The sequence below is a fragment of the Sorex fumeus genome, unplaced genomic scaffold (assembly GCF_029834395.1).
Source record: "Sorex fumeus unplaced genomic scaffold, SorFum_2.1 ptg000086l, whole genome shotgun sequence".
NCBI classification, from domain to species: Eukaryota; Metazoa; Chordata; class Mammalia; order Eulipotyphla; family Soricidae; genus Sorex; species Sorex fumeus.
In genome coordinates, this window is record NW_026606143.1 from 22,449,463 (window position 1) to 22,469,127 (window position 19,665).

Below are 19,665 nucleotides of genomic sequence, written 5' to 3' on the forward strand. Positions count from 1 at the left end.
TTTTAAAGAAATGTCTTTATATGCAATGTTCATGTGTGTGTCTAAACATAAAACCCTCAGATAAACTTAGCAAAGTTACCCACTTTTGTACTATCGAAAACATTTTCATTGCAAGGCAAGATCTATATAACTTAAGATCTTGACTACATCTCTACCAAAGAAAATCTGCCACAAAAAAAGCAAAAATAAGTTAAAACACACTTTATCATCTTGGACTGCCAAACCCAGATGTCTTCCAGTAAAAAAATATGCTGACCCGCCTACCTCAAGAAAATGATTCAGAGAACGTGTCTTCAGTAATCAATACTGTGGATAAAAGTTGGCATTCTGGTAGTTGTCTGCAGAAATGTCCTGAAAGTCACTGTAAGGGCTAGCCATGACAAATTTTAATATAGTTGTAATCCGCCTTTCTAATCGATGTGTATGAAGGGAATGAAAACTGAATAACTATTAACCTACCTCTAGCACATTAGTCTACGGCAAACATATTTCAGGTCTAGGTTAAAAAAAAATTTCAATGGGAAAACATTTTTATTCTATCCATAGTATACTTATTCTCATAATGGATGATCAGGAGGTTTATGACTGTCTTTCATAAATAGGAAAAAATAGTATCTAAGAGAGAAACAAACCTTAAAAATATAATCAGTCTTTGGGGTCATGGAGATAGCTCAAATGGTGGAGGAGGTGCATTGACTTTGGGTTTGATCACCAGCACCAAGAGTTTTCTTGATTCCACCGGGGCATAGCCCTGATGGCTGCCAAGCACTGCCAGTAGGGCCTCCTGTGAATAAAGTACCTTCAGAGAAATTATTTTATATAAGAGATACTTTTAAAAATCTGAAATTAACTTCTTTTAATTTCCTTAGTGTTTGACTCAGTTTCTCTAAGAATTTTCTTTTTTGTTTATTGGCCACACGAGACAGTAGTGTTTCCTGTCCATTCTCCTTTTTTTTTTCTCTGCACCAGCTTGTTCACGAGCCTCGATTTCTCTTCCTGTCTTTCATTTTGCTCTTCCTTCTCTCTATGCTTTTCCTGCAAAATCTCATTCTAACATGTTGCTCTCATTGTGAGGAAAATTTCAAAATTCTTCTCTCTGATATTCTCCAGAACCTGTGAATGCTACCTTATTTACATAAAGAGACTTTGAAAATTTAACTAAATGAAGGAGATTAAGAGGAGACTAACCTGGGTCACCCAAGTGAACCCTAAATCCAATGACATGTCTAGAAGAGAGCTTAGAGACAAGGTTAATTCAATAAAGATGGGGACGGAGATTGAAATTACCTAGATACAAGCTAAGAAACACCTAAATCTCCTAGAGTTTGGAAGAGGCAAGAATTTTCCTACAGAACTTTCATAAGAAGCCTGGCCTTGCCAACATCGTGACTTCTGATTTCTGTCCTGTGAGAGAATATTTTTCTATTTCTTTAAGTCACCAACTTTGATGCAATTTGTTATAGAATCCACAAAAAAGAATATAACTCCAGAAAAATAAATCCATCAGCTCAATATTTCCAATGATTGACACAGCTAATATGCTCCAAACTGAACTTGTTCCATGTCTTCTCCTTAAAAAAATAACCAGTTTCTCTTCCCCTCTAATTGATATCATCTATAGAGCTTCTCCTAAAACTATTTCACGTTCCTTCTCCAAGCATTCATTAAATACCATTTATACAATCTGTTCTTCTTCATAGACAGTTTATCAGTCCTTTTTACTGCATTTTGAGCCCTCAGGATAGCTTTTAAATGCATTGACTTTTACTGAGTTCATTCTAGAATATGATCTGTCCAAACCAGATACAATGATGCCACTCTCATGGGTGACCCTTTATAGCTTTTTGCTGTATTTACTTTGTAAAAACTAAAGGCAGAATTACTGATAAACTGTTTGGTAGGATCACTGTAGACATATCAAAGTGCTTCATCTTTATGGTACAGAAAGCCACACAATCAATAAATAAACCAAACCAGAAACCCAACATAATTGACAAACTTCTCTACTGAATGAACTACAAAGTAACTGAAGGATTCAGATAAAACTTTTTGTTCTACATGATAATAATCTAAAATGCCTTACAAGGTATCTCAAGATACCTCAAGTCCTTCATAGTCTATGCCTAATATACTTTATGAGTTTGACTTAATCACAGAGACCTTCCTTCCAGATCCCTAAGTAAGCGGTCCTTCCAAGTGCTCTGGGAACCTTTAAGAGGGTCTATGGCATCACAATTCTCCTATTTCAGAATGATTTTCTCCACCTCATTCTTTTAAAAATGTCCCATATCCCAATCACCAAACTCAATGGATGTTCACTTGAAAGCTGCTCACTCCTCGGCCTTCCCGTTCTCCTTGCTGTTACTTTCAGTCAGGAAATTATTTTCATGTCAGATACTTTGGCTTGAAAGAACAGACTCCTTTAGGATACCACAAGGAAGAAGGGATATTTTTGAAAGTGCATTTGTGAAGTGCAGATGAATCTTTAAAAAGTTATCAAGATCTAAAGCAACGCTAGAATCAGTTTCTTCTTTTTCTCCCTCTGAGATCTCCCCCTCCATTTTTTTCTGCCCTGATTGGCTCCCTCCTTTCCTCCCCTCTCTGGCTCCCTCCCTCTCCCCCCTTATTTTTATCCTGTACCACAAACCAGGGGCTGGAGTGATAGCACAGCAGGTAGGGTATTTGCCTTGCATGCAGCCAACACGGATTCGAGTCCTCTGCCCCTCTCAGAGAGCCCGGCAAGCTACTGAGAGTATCTCTCCCGCATGGCAAAGCCTGGCAAGCTACCTGTGATGTATTCGATATACCAACAACAGTAACAACAAATCTCACAATCTGTTGTGAGACGTTACTGGTGCCTGCTCAAGCAAATCAATGAACCATGGAAGGAAAGTGCTACAGTGCTACCACAAACCAGGGTCATTTTAGCAAAACTTACCATTGCTCCCATTTCAATCTCTGCATTCCCATCAATCTCTTAACTGAACAGCATTTCCCTAATCTCTAGCCCAGTGCTTCCCAATGTGGGTGATACTGCAACATAGGGGATGCTAGAAAGACAGGGGTGCAGAGGCACGCTAGTAGGTTTGGGGGTACTTTAGGGGGTGCTTCTTCTCTTCATTTAAAGAAGGCAGATTTCCAAGGATGACGTGTTGAGTAATTCTTCTTATGAAGAGAGGAAGGTAGGCCATCTATGTTTAGGAACCTCTGCTGTACTCCAACATCAATAGTAAGCTTGTGGGGCTGTACAGTGGGTAGAGTGTTTGCCTTGCATGCAGCCGAGCTGGGTTCAATCCTCAGCATCCCCTATGGTGCCCTCGGAACTGCCAGGAGTAATTTATGAGTGCAGAGCCAGAGCCAGGAGCATTGCCACTTGTGGCCCAAACAACAACAACAAAATTAGCAAGCCTGTTTAACTGAATTAACAAATTTTCAGCTGTGGCAGGCAAAGTACTTTGTTCATCTCCCGAAAGATTTTCACGTCTTAATTCCTAGAATTTGTGACCATGTTGCATTACTAAACAAAAAGACTGTCTACCTTTGCTTGAATCGTCTTCATATGCCAGGGGGTTTAGGGAGTAGTCCCTAGATCTTCTAGGTAGGTACATAAGGATCCAGGTAAGGGAAAAAATAGTCAGGAGAATCTAAGTCCAAGAAGATGATCTGGTGACAAAAGCAGAGGCTGGAGTTATGAGGAACCATGAACCACTAAAGAGAATTCATGTAAATACAGAAAAATATGTCTACCTAAATTGAAGGGGAAAGTTTTTTTTTACCAAGAAAAAAAATGTGAGGTTTCTTTTACATCAAAAAGGGTAATGGCACTGGAGAGAGAGGACAGGGCATAGGGAACTGGCCTTGCACAGGGCCAACAAGCTTTGATCCCACGCATTGGTCCTATGGTTCCCCAAGCCCTGCCAGGAGTGATCCCCAAGTACAGAGCCAGGAGTAGGCCTTGAGAATGCATGGTGTGCCCATCCCCCCAAACAAGGTAAGGAAATGGGGCTGGGGCTGCAACTCAGTGGTCTTGGTTGAGCCTCACATGTGGAGGCTCTGAGTTTCATCCTTGGTACTGTAAAAAGAACAAATGAAAAGCAAATGTAGCCCCAGGAGTTTGGTCTTCTAAAACATCCCAAAGGAAAAAAATAATAAGAAAGGCCTCATACTTTTTGAAATTTTGACAAACTGGGAATAAACAATGATAACATAATAAAAGGCAGATGCTAAGGAATTAGGCTGTCTCGTAATCATGTGGCATTAAGCTCATTGACTTCCAGAAATGCCCAAGAGAGCTAATGCACATAAATCACATTGGCATGAGCTTGAAACACCCCCAACAGACTACTCCTAGTCTATCCCAATCCTATTTAACGAAATATACTTTCTTGAAACAGTAGAATAATCTTTTTACTTAAGGAAATGATGAGCCAGAAATAATGAACACAAAAGTTAAAACCCAGAGTATGCATTTGGTTATTTAACTATCCTCATATTTTATAACGTGTTTAGACTTGCCGTTACAGTTTGATAAAATCTCTGTAGAGATCTGGCTTCCTTTTGCTGTCAGGAAGAATTGCCTCTAAATCATCTTATATGAACAGATGTCTACTCTTAAATTCTAGAATGAAGGGAAGAGCAACTCCCTCTGGTGACTCTTTTACACTATAATAACTGGATGTTTAAGGTCGTTTTTATATACTGTAATCACCCAGAATGAGATATGATCTTCACTTCATGTTGATAGAGATGTCCTTTACTCCTTATCACCTAATACATGTGAAAAGTTTTTCACTGATACTAAATTCACTTCTTAAGCATAACCATGAGTTCCACCTTTCCAAGGTGATCCATAATGAACAACACCATTAAAACAAAAAAAGTCTGTCTAATGACAGTACTTCTTTAAAGCGACATGGAATATAATAAATTTTCAAAATAGTAATTAAAAAAACATTTTCCTCATTAAGAAGTTTTGGTTAGGGGGCTGGAGTGATAGCACAGCAGGTAGGGCCTTGCACACGGCCAACCCAAGTTTGATTCCCAGCATCCCATATGGTACCCCGAGCACCGCCAGGAGTAATTCCTGAGTGCATGAGCCAGGAGTAACCCCTGAGCATCGTTGGGTGTGACACAAAAAGCAGATAAATAAATAAATAAATTTTTATTTGTTTGGTTTTGATTTAGTGGCCACACTCAACTCTGCTTGGGGCTCACTCCTGGCTCTGAACACTGGGCTCCCTCCTGGTGGTGTGGGAGACCATATTCTGCCTTGGGATTGAGCAACAAAAGGCTTCCTGAAGGCAAACACCTTAACTCCTGGACTATCTCGCTGGCAGCATCAACATGTTTTGAACTGCATTTCAACTTTTGAAAGCACTTGAGATTTACAAAGCCTCATTCACTACCTTCATATAAATACTCGGTACATATTAGTTGGTGCTTATTCTGAATTTATATCTTTTGCTTCAGAATACTAATATTACAAAATTTCCATTTGAGAAAAAAGTTTTCTTATATCTATTTTACTTTCATTTTTCTAAACTGTCAGAGTCCTCTTGCATCCTCACAGACACAATCCAGTCTGAATATCAAAGCTAATATTTCACTCATTCATGCAATTGTTACTTCATTAAAACACTGCTTCCAGTGTTTTACATGGTATTTGGCAATATAGTTTATGAACAGACATAAACTATTTTTTGCACGCAATGCCTAGGGGTGAATATAAGGACAAAGGAAAAGAGACTGAAGGTTTAGATACTCCTTTATTCCCTGATTTCTACATCCAAATCCCTCTATCTTCATTCATTTCCATACTTCAAACTTAGGGCAAAATAAAAACTTATATTTTAGTTTCCCCTAAGTGTTATAATTAGTGTTGAACTGTACATTGTATAAGATACTAAATCAAATTTACATAATTACTCTGCACTGAATCCAACCTCCAAGTATCCTAGTTAGACAAAAATTAAAAAAAATATTTAATAAGTTATTATTCACAGAAATCATATTATCCTCTTGGAATAAGTTTGTAAAGATGAGCTGATAACTAATGAGGAGGGAGGGGCAGGGATGGGAGGAAAAGAGGAAGGGTAAGGGGAGAGGGAAAAGGAAGGGAAGGAAAGAAAAAGAGGGGAGAAAACAGGAGAGGAAGGGAGAGAAAGGAAGAGCAGGAGGAGGGGAGGAGAGGGAAGGGAAGACTAAGAGAAACAAATCCACAAGAACCTTAATCTAACATTTCTAAACTGATTAAGATTTTAAAAAAAACTCTTCAAACAAGTATTTGCTTTACAAGTTGCTTTTGTATAGAATTTTGCAAATGACAGTACCTCAAATGTTTACTTACTGAATTGCTAAAACACTTCACTTACAGAAAATGAGTAATATTGATATTCCTTGCCTTTTTATTCAATTACCACATATACAAAACTTTAAAATAAGGTATTAAATAGCTCGAGGAGAAAATCTGACAAAACAATGTAATCTGACAATAACAAAAGCTAAATATATGCTTCCATATATATACTAGAGGCCTTGACTCAAAATGTATGCACAAATTTAGAATATGATCTGACACACCAGATTTATGTATTATTACCTAAATAATATTTAAGAAAACATTTATAATTTTGAATTTTATTATTTTAATCAAGGATGTTACAGCATAATAGGCTTACAATTTGTTCCTTAAATTGACAGTGATAGAGATATGTCAATGTGATTAAAAAAACAATACATTTCCAGTTTGTATAAGACGAGCTTCTATTGTTTTCAAATTAACTTGGCTAATGAGAAACAAATACATAATTTGGATCTGCGTAATTATCATGTGTATTTATCTAGAGGAAACATTATATTCAGTTAAAGTGCCATAGAAATTCAATGTCATTATATGCATTAAATATTATTTAATAATTGTTGCTTATTAATATTTAGTTCTAGTGTCCTAGTAGTGATAATGAATTAAGAAATCACACTCTAGTAAGAGAGACAAGAAAATCACTTGATTTTAATCAGATTTATTGACCTTATACAATTGGGATTATAAAAGAATTCTGTGATAAGAATAAAGAGTAAAGTATCCTTCTAGGTTAACAGGCATGATCAAACACCAAAAAATCAAGTTTTACTGCCATTTTCTGGCCTTGGTACCTCTGATTTTTATATGTTGGGCTGGGCCTGAAGATTGAGCCATTAATCTTTTAAGGAGAGGATGCCAAGTGCCTCCTCTTCTACTCAATCGGTAGCGATCAGTAATGACTCTTTTTAGTAAGTTACATATCTGCCTCTCTCAACAAAGGTGCCATGGTAACAGCCATCAGCTGAAACAAGTACAAGCTATGAAAATATATGGGGAGAGTAATATTACTGATTCCTAAATCGTGCACTTCACACCCCCAAATCAAACCTACGTCCGTCAGGTCTTAACAGAGAGATGAGGGGAAGCTATCTTCTTTCCCATTATGCAAGAAAGCAAATCAAGCCTGCTGCTAAATCTCAGGACCTTCACACTATGACACCAGGATAGAGATGATAGAATTTGTTTGGGAAGTACTAAGTAGCCATGTGACAAATATATTATAAAGAAAAGGGAGCAAGGTCTCTGAACTGCCAGAACATTTTATTACCTCGCTCCTAAAATAATTATATCATTACAATAAAAACTGAATTTGAGACAGGTCACTGGTTTTCTTCCGGTCTCTAGATAAAGATATAAATTTTCCCACGGTGCCACATTTCTATCTCTGTACCTATGCTTCGCAAATATCTAAAGTCATGATTTAATACACTTAATTTCCCCCATATTAGAGTCTATGCAGTAGGAATCTGTCACCACTATTTTATGATGGGGGAAAGTCACATTTGCATATCAATGAATAAATCATAGGGCATAAATAGAAGGAAGAGGGGAAAATAGATTTTATTCAACCAAGTATGATGACCAGAAAAATAAAGTTTAAGATTAATTTAATATCTATTATATCTATTTTGGATAGTTTTATTTTGTTGTAATACTTACACAGATAAGTGTTTCCCTAATACATGACCAGTACCTCAGAGATCCATCCTAAGTGCTTTAAATGTAAATTGTACTCTAAAAACTATTTTCCTGTAGAAATTATCAGCTGCCTACCTCCTGACTACTTACTCTAACTCCCAAAAGTAGACTCAAATATTTTTGCAAGTGGTAGACAAAGATATCAAATTATCTATTATTTGCCATTAATCCACTCAAAATACCACTACATCCTAATCCTACCCAAGGATTTCTCTCTTCAAAGATCCAGTAAGTATAGATAAAATAATAATAAAATAATGATATTGTGTAAATCTCGAAACACTATTTTTCCACAATGCTTACAAACATGTCAATGGCAACTACAATAACTATACAAACCCCCAAAATTTCTAGAGTCAGTGGGTTCAATAAATTTCCATTTATTTGCAATCCTTCATCATCCCCTTGTTCACATACAAAGTAATATTTGGTCACTTCACGGACTGTCCCCCAAATGGGGCTTATGAGAGCAGGCTTGCTCTCTGTTTCCCTTGTATGTAGCCTCTCGATTATATAATCAAAGTGATTTTGAAGTATTTTAGCTACAGGGATTGAGAATAGCTGCCAAATCCCAATCTAATCTTTGCTTTTCTCTTCCTTTCTCAATTCCCAAATACTTTTCTTCATGCTACTTTTGATATCATATCACCCTATATATTATCATTTATTTTCCCACTGTCCTTCTAAAACTAATAAATAACACATTATAGTTCTAGCAACTAAACATAAACCACTTATTCTTCCATTATACCTAAGAGTTATAATGTCCCAAATTCATAAAATGTGAGTATGACAAGACTTTGAATAATCAGTGACTTAAAACACAGGTCCAACTACACAACAGCACAACTTATCCAATTCCCTCAGACATTTGGTTCACACTATCATCATGCAGTGAAAGACAGCATATTTTTACAACATGTAGTTTTACTATTTTTCTATTTGGTAGCTTATTTTCTCTGCTTTGGCTCTATATTTCCTATTGAAGAATTAAGGCTGATTTCTTTTGAAATTAAATATATTTTCTGAAAGAACTTCAGTGCCTTTTTCAAATACTATTTCAAGAAAGTAATTCAAGAAACTAGCAGAAGTATAGCCCAAAAGAGAACCACCAAGCATGGCAAACATTGAAATGGCAATAGCAAAAGTTACCACAAAACATTTCATAACACTTCCATGCAAAAATTGAAATGACACTCTCTATAAAATGCTATTGAAAATATATTACAAAACAGATTCAAGGGGACAGCGATAGTATAGCGGGTAGGGTGACCAATGAGGGTTCAATTGCTGGCATCCCATATGGTCCCTCAGGCACAATCAGTAGTTATTCCTGAGTGTAGAGCCAGGAGTAACCCTTGAGCATTGCCAAATATGACCCAAAAAGCCAAAAAAAAATCAAACTGCAAGTTTTTGAGATTGAATCCATTGTAATTCAGAGTAATGATCAAATTTAAGACACTTTTTCCCCCAGTCTATTCCCACCTTTCTAATTCTCTATGAGTATGTTCTCAATAGATATTCACATTCATTTCCAAGCTTTCCACAAGTATCATGTGTGTTCATGCCAAACCATCACTTAGAGTCATAAAATAAAAGAAAAGGAAGAAATATTGCCTACCAGAGCCTCTTTTGGTCACGACCTTCAAACTCTGAGTGAAAGTAGCATATAAGAGAATCAAGTGTGGAATCGGAGCTTTCATCTTCTAGTTCTTAAAGTCTGGTCCCTAAAGCAAAGATAAAACAGAAAAACACATTTTAAAAATACATAGTAATATTAAAATACTTTTTCTATGACCTTTGAACACATACAATTTGGGTGATATTATTCTAAGGAAGGAAATAATTTGTATTATATTTTTCTATAATCATGAGTCCTAAATGTAATGAAAACCAGTAATGTCAAAATTATGTCTCTATAGGTTCTCTTATATTATGTAAACTATACTGATTAAGGGTTAAAATTGGGACCTAGAGTTTGTGGTGGAGGGGCGCATTGGCAGTAAAATAGTAATAACTTTGCATGCCAAAGACATCAATATTAACAGCATCGTAAACCATGTTATCTCAGTAATAACATTAAAAGATTTAAATTAAAACGGGTACAAAAAAGTACAAAAATCCCTTCATTTGGAGAGCCCTATAATATTTAAATATTCAGAAACAATCTTTCAGATGAGGCTGGTTTACTAATAAGTTGCCTTTACTATAAATATAACACTGACATTGTTATTGTGCCAAAATGCAATAGAATATGGTTTTACTCAATGTCATTATTCTAATCAAGAAGAAATCATACATTCTTTACCTGAAAAGACTTAATTATAATTTTACAATTCCCTTTCAAACAACTACAGAAGATACTTCAAGAGACTGTAAGCCTTTTGTCTTTATGGAAAGAAAGTACACTGTTGAGAAATCCAGTGAAAAGCTGTATCATTTCATTTCTTATAAACCTCTCAAAAGTACACTAGCAGGAATACTAGTGTTTGTATTTCAAAGGGGCAAAACAATTCATTGGAAATTAACTGCAATGAACAATGTATCCCTCATAAAATCATCCCTCTTTTTTTATTTTTGTGAAAGCCTGAGACGGTAGAGCTCAAAGACTGAATTTCAAAAAAGTAGCTAGTAGAACATAGTTCAAATATATTGTCAATTCATGACAGCACAAGTTTCTTTGCAAGACTGTTGAGGACTTATCATATTCAGCTTTCAGTCACAAAGGCTTTATTAAAGATGAGGAAACTGAAATGGTGATCTGACAGTCACATTTTTTGCTCTCTTAAGCTTTAGATACCTCAGAATATTTCTAAGTGCTTAATTAATTCCCCGACTTTAATAGTCTGTTAAAATGCATTTGATTCACAAAACAAAATCAAAATTCATTCACTGGCAGAAACGTGTGTCACAATCATCATGTAAGTCAGAAAGTCAGTGACTTTTTAAAAGAATGATTGAGAAAACACTATTTTAAACGATGAAGATCCTTTAATCGATGAAGGCCTGTTTTGGTTTTCTAAGCGCAGACCCTGAGTTTATACCAAGACGTACATAAAACCTACTCCAAGAAGCCAAGTCGTCAGACACAGCTGATGAAGTGCCACATTGAAGTGCAAGCCTGAGTCATGCATTCTGAAGCCTGAATCCCATTTCCCAGCCACATCACTAACTGGAGCTGCAGGAAGTCTTCAAGTTGCTATCTGTAGCCTTCAGGTTAGAGAATCAGTACCTCTCTCAGTGTGAGTTTAATCAGCGCTGCCCAAGACACTCCAGGTTCTAACTATACATCACCAGACCTTCAAGCTTAACAATCTGATTACTTTGCTCTTGTTCAAAATACAATTTCTTTACTCATTCCATTTCTACAAGGCATATATAAGGCTAGCTTGCTATTATATATCTTGAAATTAAATTGGTTGGGAAACCATCAATTTGGTAGCATCAAGAGCCCTTGGTTTCTTGAAACAGTGAGTATCAGTGTTTCAAGAAATAAGAAAACAGAAAAAAAAGAACCACTACTAACGTTTTACAGATTTAACACATTAGTGAATCTACAATAAACTTTAAAACCCTGATGAGGTCATTTAATGTAACATATTGAATGATTAAATAGTTCTAATCATAAACATACAGGCTTAAGGGTGCTAATTGAACAGCTAAAATTCTTATTCAGAAATTACAGTGGAAACGATATTACTTTATTGGGATTCTCACTTATTCTCCAATTGTCACACATAGACTCAAACTCTTAGTGACCTAATTTCAATTTTTGGGTTGGTAGACCTGAAAATATTAGACCTGACTCCTGTTAACTTTATCATTCACCAGAAACCACTACTAAGTCTTATGAAAGATAAACATATTATAGTGGTTATAAATATATTAATTTTCCTGGATTCTTACCCTAGTTTTACTGCCTACCAACAGGGTGATTTGGAGCAAATATCTATCCTCTATGACTATACTCTTTCTCTTCCAGTAGTCATTATTATAATACATACGGGATAGTGCCTCGAAAGCAATTGCACATAAACTCAATAAGCAAAAGCTGCTATAGTTATTGCTTTTATTGCAGCTGATTGTTGTCATCATCATCATTATTATCACTATTATAGACTCAACTCACATTCTCTCACCTATAAAACTTTCAGTACATTAGCAGTGTTCTCTACATTCTATCTCACACTATTAGCTTAGCTCTTTAGCTATACGTCTTTCTGTTCAACTAGACTTGCCCCTTCAAGGTGAACATGAGCTTTACTCATCTTCCTGTGTCCAAAGAGTAATAAATAGAAGACTGAATGTCACAAGTACTGTACTAAGTTGGTGTTTAGCAATCAAACTCGTGATTTGATATACATTTATTAAGCATACACTAGTTACAAAATGTTGTGCTGTGGTGTAGTGGGGATACAAAGATATGCAATGCTCTATAATAAAGAAGGCTCACAGACCAATAAAGGAGACAAATGCTTACCTACTTAATTAGACAGGCCCTATTGCCATATGGTGAGTATAATGTGCTGAGGGAGTAGAGGAAGGAATCTATTAATTCTGCTCCGGGTTGGGCCTGGTGAAGTCACATGGAAGGGCTTTCCGAGGAAGAGAAACATTTCAGGAGATCATAAAGGAGAGATGTTTTAAGGGAAAGGGAATTCTGGGTCCAGGACAAAGAATGAGTGAGGATTTTAGTCTGCTGTGCCTGCTCGCACTTATGTGTGCATCCAAAATGCCTAGGGCCAGTGAGCGTGTTGAGTTACTTGATCTTGATGACGGAACTTTGCATTTGTAGTTAACAATGTTAAGATAGGATGTTATTATTCAAGTGAGCCCAGTGTAATTACAAGCATCCTCATAAAAGGCAGTAGAATAATCATATGTGGAGAGAGAAAACATTTGAGTGCAGCACAGCCAGAGATTGGAACAATATGCCTTCCAGATGAAGAGAAAGATATTATGTGTCAAGCAATGTTTGTGACCTTAAGAACTGTCCTTCCTCACAGAAAGAAGGAAAAAGATTCTCCCCCAGGTCCTCCATGAGAAGCACAAGCAAACCAACGCTTTGATTTCATGTGAGCCAACCCAGTGTATTTGAGCCTCTGACCATTAGAGCTGTCAGGTTAAATATTTGGACTAGTTGTTTCCAGAAATAGTCTGGGGTGGGTTGGTAGATAGGAAGGGGGGAGCTAGCCAAAGGGCACAAAGTTTCAATTGTGAAAAAGATAATGATTTCTGGAGTTCTCTCTTTTTTTAGATTTTTTTGACAGCACCATGACTAAAATTACCAATACAATATTGCACACTAGAAATCTGTAAACAGAGTTGAATGATCTGACCACACAAAACAGAACGATAGCTAAATGAGGCAATGGATATGTAACTTAACTTTGGGGCATGGTAGCACTGTTTTATAGTATATATGTAAAGAGTTATTTGTCAGTTATACTTAAAAACTCTGAAAATTAATATTTAAAGAAAGTATTATGAAACTAAATTATTTAAAATGTTTAAATCCAGATGATTATTGCTTTAAGCTATGCAAGTAAAAATGTGTATTTCTTAATCAAGATTCAGATAAACCATATTCTGTAAATATTTTGTCATTACAATAATTTCCAATATTCTCAATCATTATATCAAAACTCTTAGGTCAAGAGCATATGAAAACTACATTAAAATAGATTCTGGACAGAGAGACATACAGCCATATAAAAGTCACATATATGGTGGTCTGTTTACAACAGCTATTAAACTGTTCTAAGCAAATAAAAACCCATAGATATTTAATGGAGAATTGAAAGACTAAAGTATAGTCTGCTGGAAAGCTGTTCCTTATGTACATTATAGTACTTTAAGGAAATATTTAAGATTTTGTAATGAGCTATAGAGATTATTGAATACAGTTTTTGGAGTTGAGTCTCTGGGGATTATCCGATCATATACGCACAACTCTTTTTTTCCAATATGTTCTTAACACAAGACAATGTCACTCATAGGTGGTATTTAGAATAATTGGAAGAGGAAATGTAACGTATTAAAGGGGAGCATGCCCTGACTAATCTTAGCCCCAGAGTATAGGGAGGAGAAGGAAACAAAGAGTGGAGGGGAGAGGGAGAAGAGAACGATAAGAAGGAACAGGGACCAGGACAGCGGAGTCAGGTACAAAGGTGGTGTTATGAAATGGCAGAGCCAAATACCTAAACCACAGTGTCAATAACACTGAAATCAAGAGACCCACATTTTAGCAACCAAAATTAGAAAGGTGCCTTTTAAGAGGTCATACTGGAAGCAGGGTGAGATATAGGAGGAACCCTGGGAACATGGGTGGAGAAAAGTTGACACTGGTGGTGGGATTGGTGCTACAATATTGTGTGTCCAAAACTCAACTATGAATAATTTTGGAAATCACAGTGCTTTAATAAAAATGAAAATAACACTAAAAAATAAAACTCTGTAAAGACAAAGAAAACTTCAAGAAAATCCAAGTAAATACAAATAACTCTTGTCCGCAGAAAGTTGCATTATTTATACATGTTTGAATGCAAGTGATTATTACCCCATGTGTATGCCAATAGTGGTAAATTACAAAAAAATTCTTGACAGGATATAAGTTTAAGGTTCTTTGACATCTCCTTTGAACCAAATGTAACTCTCCTAGTTCTTTCATTAATTCATGAATTAATAAATCTTTGACATGTGTTGATGTCTTTATGAGTCATGACTTTTTTAAAAGTATGATTTATAACCACATTCATTTATTATAATCAAGATAGTCAATGACTGCCTTGATATGAGGGAAATATTTTTAAAGAATTTAAATAAGAAATTACAGTACAGTTCCTTTGGCTGGATTTTGTATTCTAGTCACTGCTTAGTATAATGGTGTTTTAATCAGAAACCATGTGAACAACAATGAAAATACACCTTCAAGGCAGTTAAGGAAGCGATCAATGGAATGGCAAATACTCAGAGAAAAAGTCCATTTTCATAACATTATCATCAATAAGAATACCTAAGTATATTTGGAAACACTAGACCTTCCTCAAAACTGAAAGGACTTGGAAACTCCCCATCGTATGGGGAATGGTTGTATAGAAGAAAGGTCTCAGTATCAAGATCACTTAGAAAATTCTTAAAATTAGTTGATGCTTATCTGCAAAGAGAGATTTGAAGAAGGAAATTATTTTAGTGAAGATAGCAGTAAAACTTTGTATGACTCCTGGCCCGATTTTCACCAATCATTCATAACTTGAACTCATTAATAAGACATAATATCTTGCTACCTCAGTCCCCTCATTTGTAAAATGGGTAGGGAATAGTCTCACCCTTAAGGCATTACTGAGCAAGCCAAATACATTATACAGAATTAGCATTAAGCATTGGGACCTAGTTGGTTGTTTATTAGTCTTTATATTTGTAAACCACGTAGCATTTATAGACAGTGCCTTACCTAAGTTTAACTATCTGTGATAAACTCAATGTTTAATGACTGGGATTTATCAGACAAACTGAAACATTCCATGCACTGCCAAAAATTATATAAAATTCAGTGCAACCGATAATTGTTTAGTAACAAGATAAAATCCAGTAAATGGATGAACCTTAATCAGCTAAAATTCAAACTGCAGTACTAGAGAGAGCATAAGTAAAAACTCGGCACAGTTTCCATCAGCCAGTTTTCTAATTCACCTTTTCTCTGCCTCTTGTATTCATCATCCCCTTCACTGCAATTCAATTGCAAATGATTATACCAAAGAAAGTTTGGGACCTAATGACTCCTGCCAAGATAGAAAAAAATCTTCACACTGTTTCCTATATGAACACTTTTTGGTAAGCATGTTCAGCAGTTCTTCATAACAGACAACACAAAATATATTATTTTGGTTGTGTTTTGGGACAGGGATTTGGGCTTGGGTTGGAATCATCCCGAATTTGATGGTGTGAAGGTTTAATGGTGGTGGGATTGGTGTTTGAATATTAAGTGTAATCAAATACTGTGAACCATCTTATAAAATAAAAAAAATTAAAAAAAGTTTGGGAGTTTCAAAATCAGAGGACTCAGATTAGGGACTAAAAATAAAAAACTAAGAAGGAAAAGCAAATATATTCCATCATTGCCCTTATGGATTACAAACACAATCCTGGCTAAGTGGATCTGCCTCCTTTGCAAATTCTTCCTGGAAATGTGTTTAATAGTTAGTTTAATGATACATACAGACCCTGATGTGATAGTGGGAGAAAAATAGGCAGTACTCCCCAGCCTTGGTCACACACTGGGATCATGTGAGGACCTTTCAAAGAGACTGACTACAATAATGTTCTCAAAGCTGCAAGTACATGGCCCGCATTTCAAACAGTGATGTTCTAATCAATAGCATTATTTACAGTCCTCTATGGCAGAATTTTACAAACCAGATATTACCGCAAGTTTGAGCTTAGACCATTCTTTGCTGTGTGACTGTATGCATTGAAAGAGGTTCATCTATATCCATAATCTCTACCCACTAGATGTCCCAAGTCAGTGTAAGTATCTTCTCCCAAGTCAGTATAAATGAAAGTGCCTCCAAACATTGTCAAGTAATTCATGGCATAACTGGTTCATATCACAACTTTATCACAAGTCAGAATGATTAGCTCCCTCAAACAGAAAAAAAAATCCATTCTAAGGTCATGGAATGTAGCAAAAACTTGTTATCTTATTATAAAGACATTTAGTAGTCACCCCTGGGTACCATACTCAGTGAAGCCATGACCATAAAAACGTCCAGGCAAAAGCATAAAAGCATTCATCCTGTGCGTCAAGAGCACATTAGAATCCTCTCATAAAAGAAACAAAAGCAAAGACAAGCTATGTGTTAAAAGGTCATGACTGCTTTTGTGCAAAACCAATTAATAGCCCTCAAAGATTCCCATACCTTACTCCCTGGAATCATTGACTCTGTCACCTTATATGGGAAAGGGGACTTTGCCGACATGATTAATTTAATGATCATGACATAAAGATTATTGGAGATTATAAAGTGGGCCCACATAGTCTTAAATTCTCGTAAAAGGGTTACAGGAGCATTAAGTTAGGGAGAAGACCATCTGATAGCAGAAGTAAAGATTTGAGGGATTAAGCCATGAGCCAAGGAATGTCACCGATCACTAGTTGCTGGAATATTAAAGGAACAGTTTCCTCTGAGAAGAATCATTCCTGCTGACACCCTGCTCAGAACTCGGGAAAACTCATTTCATGCTTCTAACTTTCCGAATGCAAAGACAATACGTTTGTATTGTTTTTAACCACACAGCTTATGATAAATTGTTACAGCAGTAATAGAAAGTTAGCAAAACCCTGAAGAAGCCAGAAATGCAAAAGGCCTATTCTAGTTTACCAGTAGCATTTCTAGACAATTGTGGCATTTATACGTTCATATCTGATTCCACATTTTCTGCTTTAAATGTTTACTGATAAAAATTATTAACATTTATAGAGGATTTACCAAGCACCAGGAATTCACATTTCTCACTGAATTAATGTGGCACCTAAATCCTGATAAAGAGAAGCACACAGACAGAAGATGACAAAAGTACCAACTTTGCCACCTCCAGTTAGCCTATTGTAAACTGTCCTACTGAAAACCCTGTGGCTAGCAGCCTGAGAAAAGACTGGTCAGTCATCTTTTTATCTGGTTTTTGGATGACATCCAGCTGTGCTCAAGGTTTAGGGTCCATAGATGCTCAGTGAACCATATGTGGTGCCACGGATCAAACCTGGGTGGGCTGCTTTCAAGGGAAATATGTTAACCCTGGTTTATCTCTTTGGCCCAATCTTGTAAAGGACTAAATCCTGTCAACAACTACTGAGTGAACTAAGATACAGACCCTGCTCCCTTTGAACCCTGAAATGACTACTTCCTTCAACCAACATCTTGTAAGAGACTCTGTGCTAGAAGATTCAGTTAAGTCATGTACAGATTCTTAACCCACAGAAACCATATAACCTTGTTTGAGACACAAAGTTTGGGATATTGCTTTTGATAGCAATAGATAAGTAACACATGGGAATCAAGTGGGGGAAAATATGAACTGCAGATATGTAGCTAGACATCATAAATATAAATTTATTTAAAAAGAACTCGATGTATTCACCTATGGAGGGAAACGAGAAAAGAGGGATGATGATTGAGACTTTGAGTCACAACATAATGAGGCCAAACCAACCAAAATTTTACAAAAGTGATACATCAAAGTAAAATAGGAATTAACAAAATAGAATGGACAGACACCAGAATAACCTATTTTAGATGGTCCTGAATCAAACTATGCAAAGGAATGAGGTCAAATGAGAACTAGGAGCTCACCATTGATTTGGTGACGCTGTGTACACTAGTAACTTTGACAGAAAATCTTGGTGAAGAATGAAAATCTCCCTTGATTTGGTTAAAGAGAGAATGAAAGGTTAAATAGCTAAGATTTTCACAGCACCCGAAAGGAGGGAGAGAACAAAAGGGAGTGCCCTGCCACAGAGGCAGGGTAGGATGAAGGGATGGGGGGTGGGAGGGATACTGGGATTAATGGTGGTGGAGAATGGGCACTGGTGGAGGGATGGATACTCGATCATTGTATAACTGAAACCCAAGCACAAAAATTTGTACGTCTACCACTGTACCTCATGGTGTTTCACAAAGAAAAATTAAAAAGAAAAGAAATAGCTAAGGTTTTGACTGTGGAAAACTTGAGAAGGATATTTTCTGTGATGTTAATGGGACCATAAATCAAGGAAATGTTTTCCTTAATAAGGGTGAAGCAAAACTACATTTGTAGACTCTTGATTAACTCGGAATTAAGAGAGAAACTTTATCTAGGAGATTTGACAATTGAAGAAACAATCTTTGAGAGAGAATGTGAAAACATAATTGTTTGGATTGGTTTTAAATAGTAACAAGCATATTTTGTCTACTCAAAATTAAGGGAAGGGAAAGTTGATAAATTTAGTGGTAGAAATGTCTGTTGTGCTCCAAAATTTTAAAAATATAAATTAACTAGGAGTAAAAGCAACTTACAATGTTATGTATTAAAAATGTGGAAAGAAAGCAGAACGTTCAAAGACAGAGAGGAATGAACAAAGTAGTTATCTCAAGAACGGTAACATGAAGGTCCTAGAGAATAACAAATATTTAGCACTGGTTCATGCAGCTATTGATGATACGTGATGATAAAAGTAAACTCAGAGTGTGAAATAATTTACTTTTGCAATACTCAAAAACTTCACTGAAGGCAGAGAGCAGATGAATTGTTGGACTATACTCAGTTTGGAATTTTTTCCAATTGAGTGTAGTAGAAAAAAAAACAGAGACAAGAGTTTTAAGAGGTTAACAGATTGTAACAGTTTGGATCATGAAGCTGTACCAATTAAGTGTTCGAGAATATGATGTCTAGGCAAGAACCATATTTTTTCTAATACTATAGACCTGCCAATATAATGTCATACTAATTGAAAGCTAACTTGGTTCAAGTAGTCCCATAGAACAGCTTCATGATAATGATTAAAAAGCAGACACATATAATTTGACAGATTGAAAAGATCCAGTTCCCTTTAGCTGCCTGTGTTTAACTCC

General features: G+C 36.1%; 1 protein-coding gene across 2 annotated transcripts in view; it reads right to left on the reverse strand.

Moving 5' to 3' along the window:
• Nucleotides 1-19,665, reverse strand: part of IL1RAPL1 (interleukin 1 receptor accessory protein like 1) — a 1,428,491-nt gene that overhangs the window by 1,209,319 nt on the left and 199,507 nt on the right. For both annotated transcript variants that reach the window (XM_056131181.1, XM_056131180.1), the window contains one exon: nt 9,681-9,786. In XM_056131181.1, coding sequence (XP_055987156.1) covers nt 9,681-9,762 — 82 coding nt within the window. In that variant the 5' untranslated portion in view covers nt 9,763-9,786. The remainder of the gene's footprint in view (nt 1-9,680; nt 9,787-19,665) is intronic.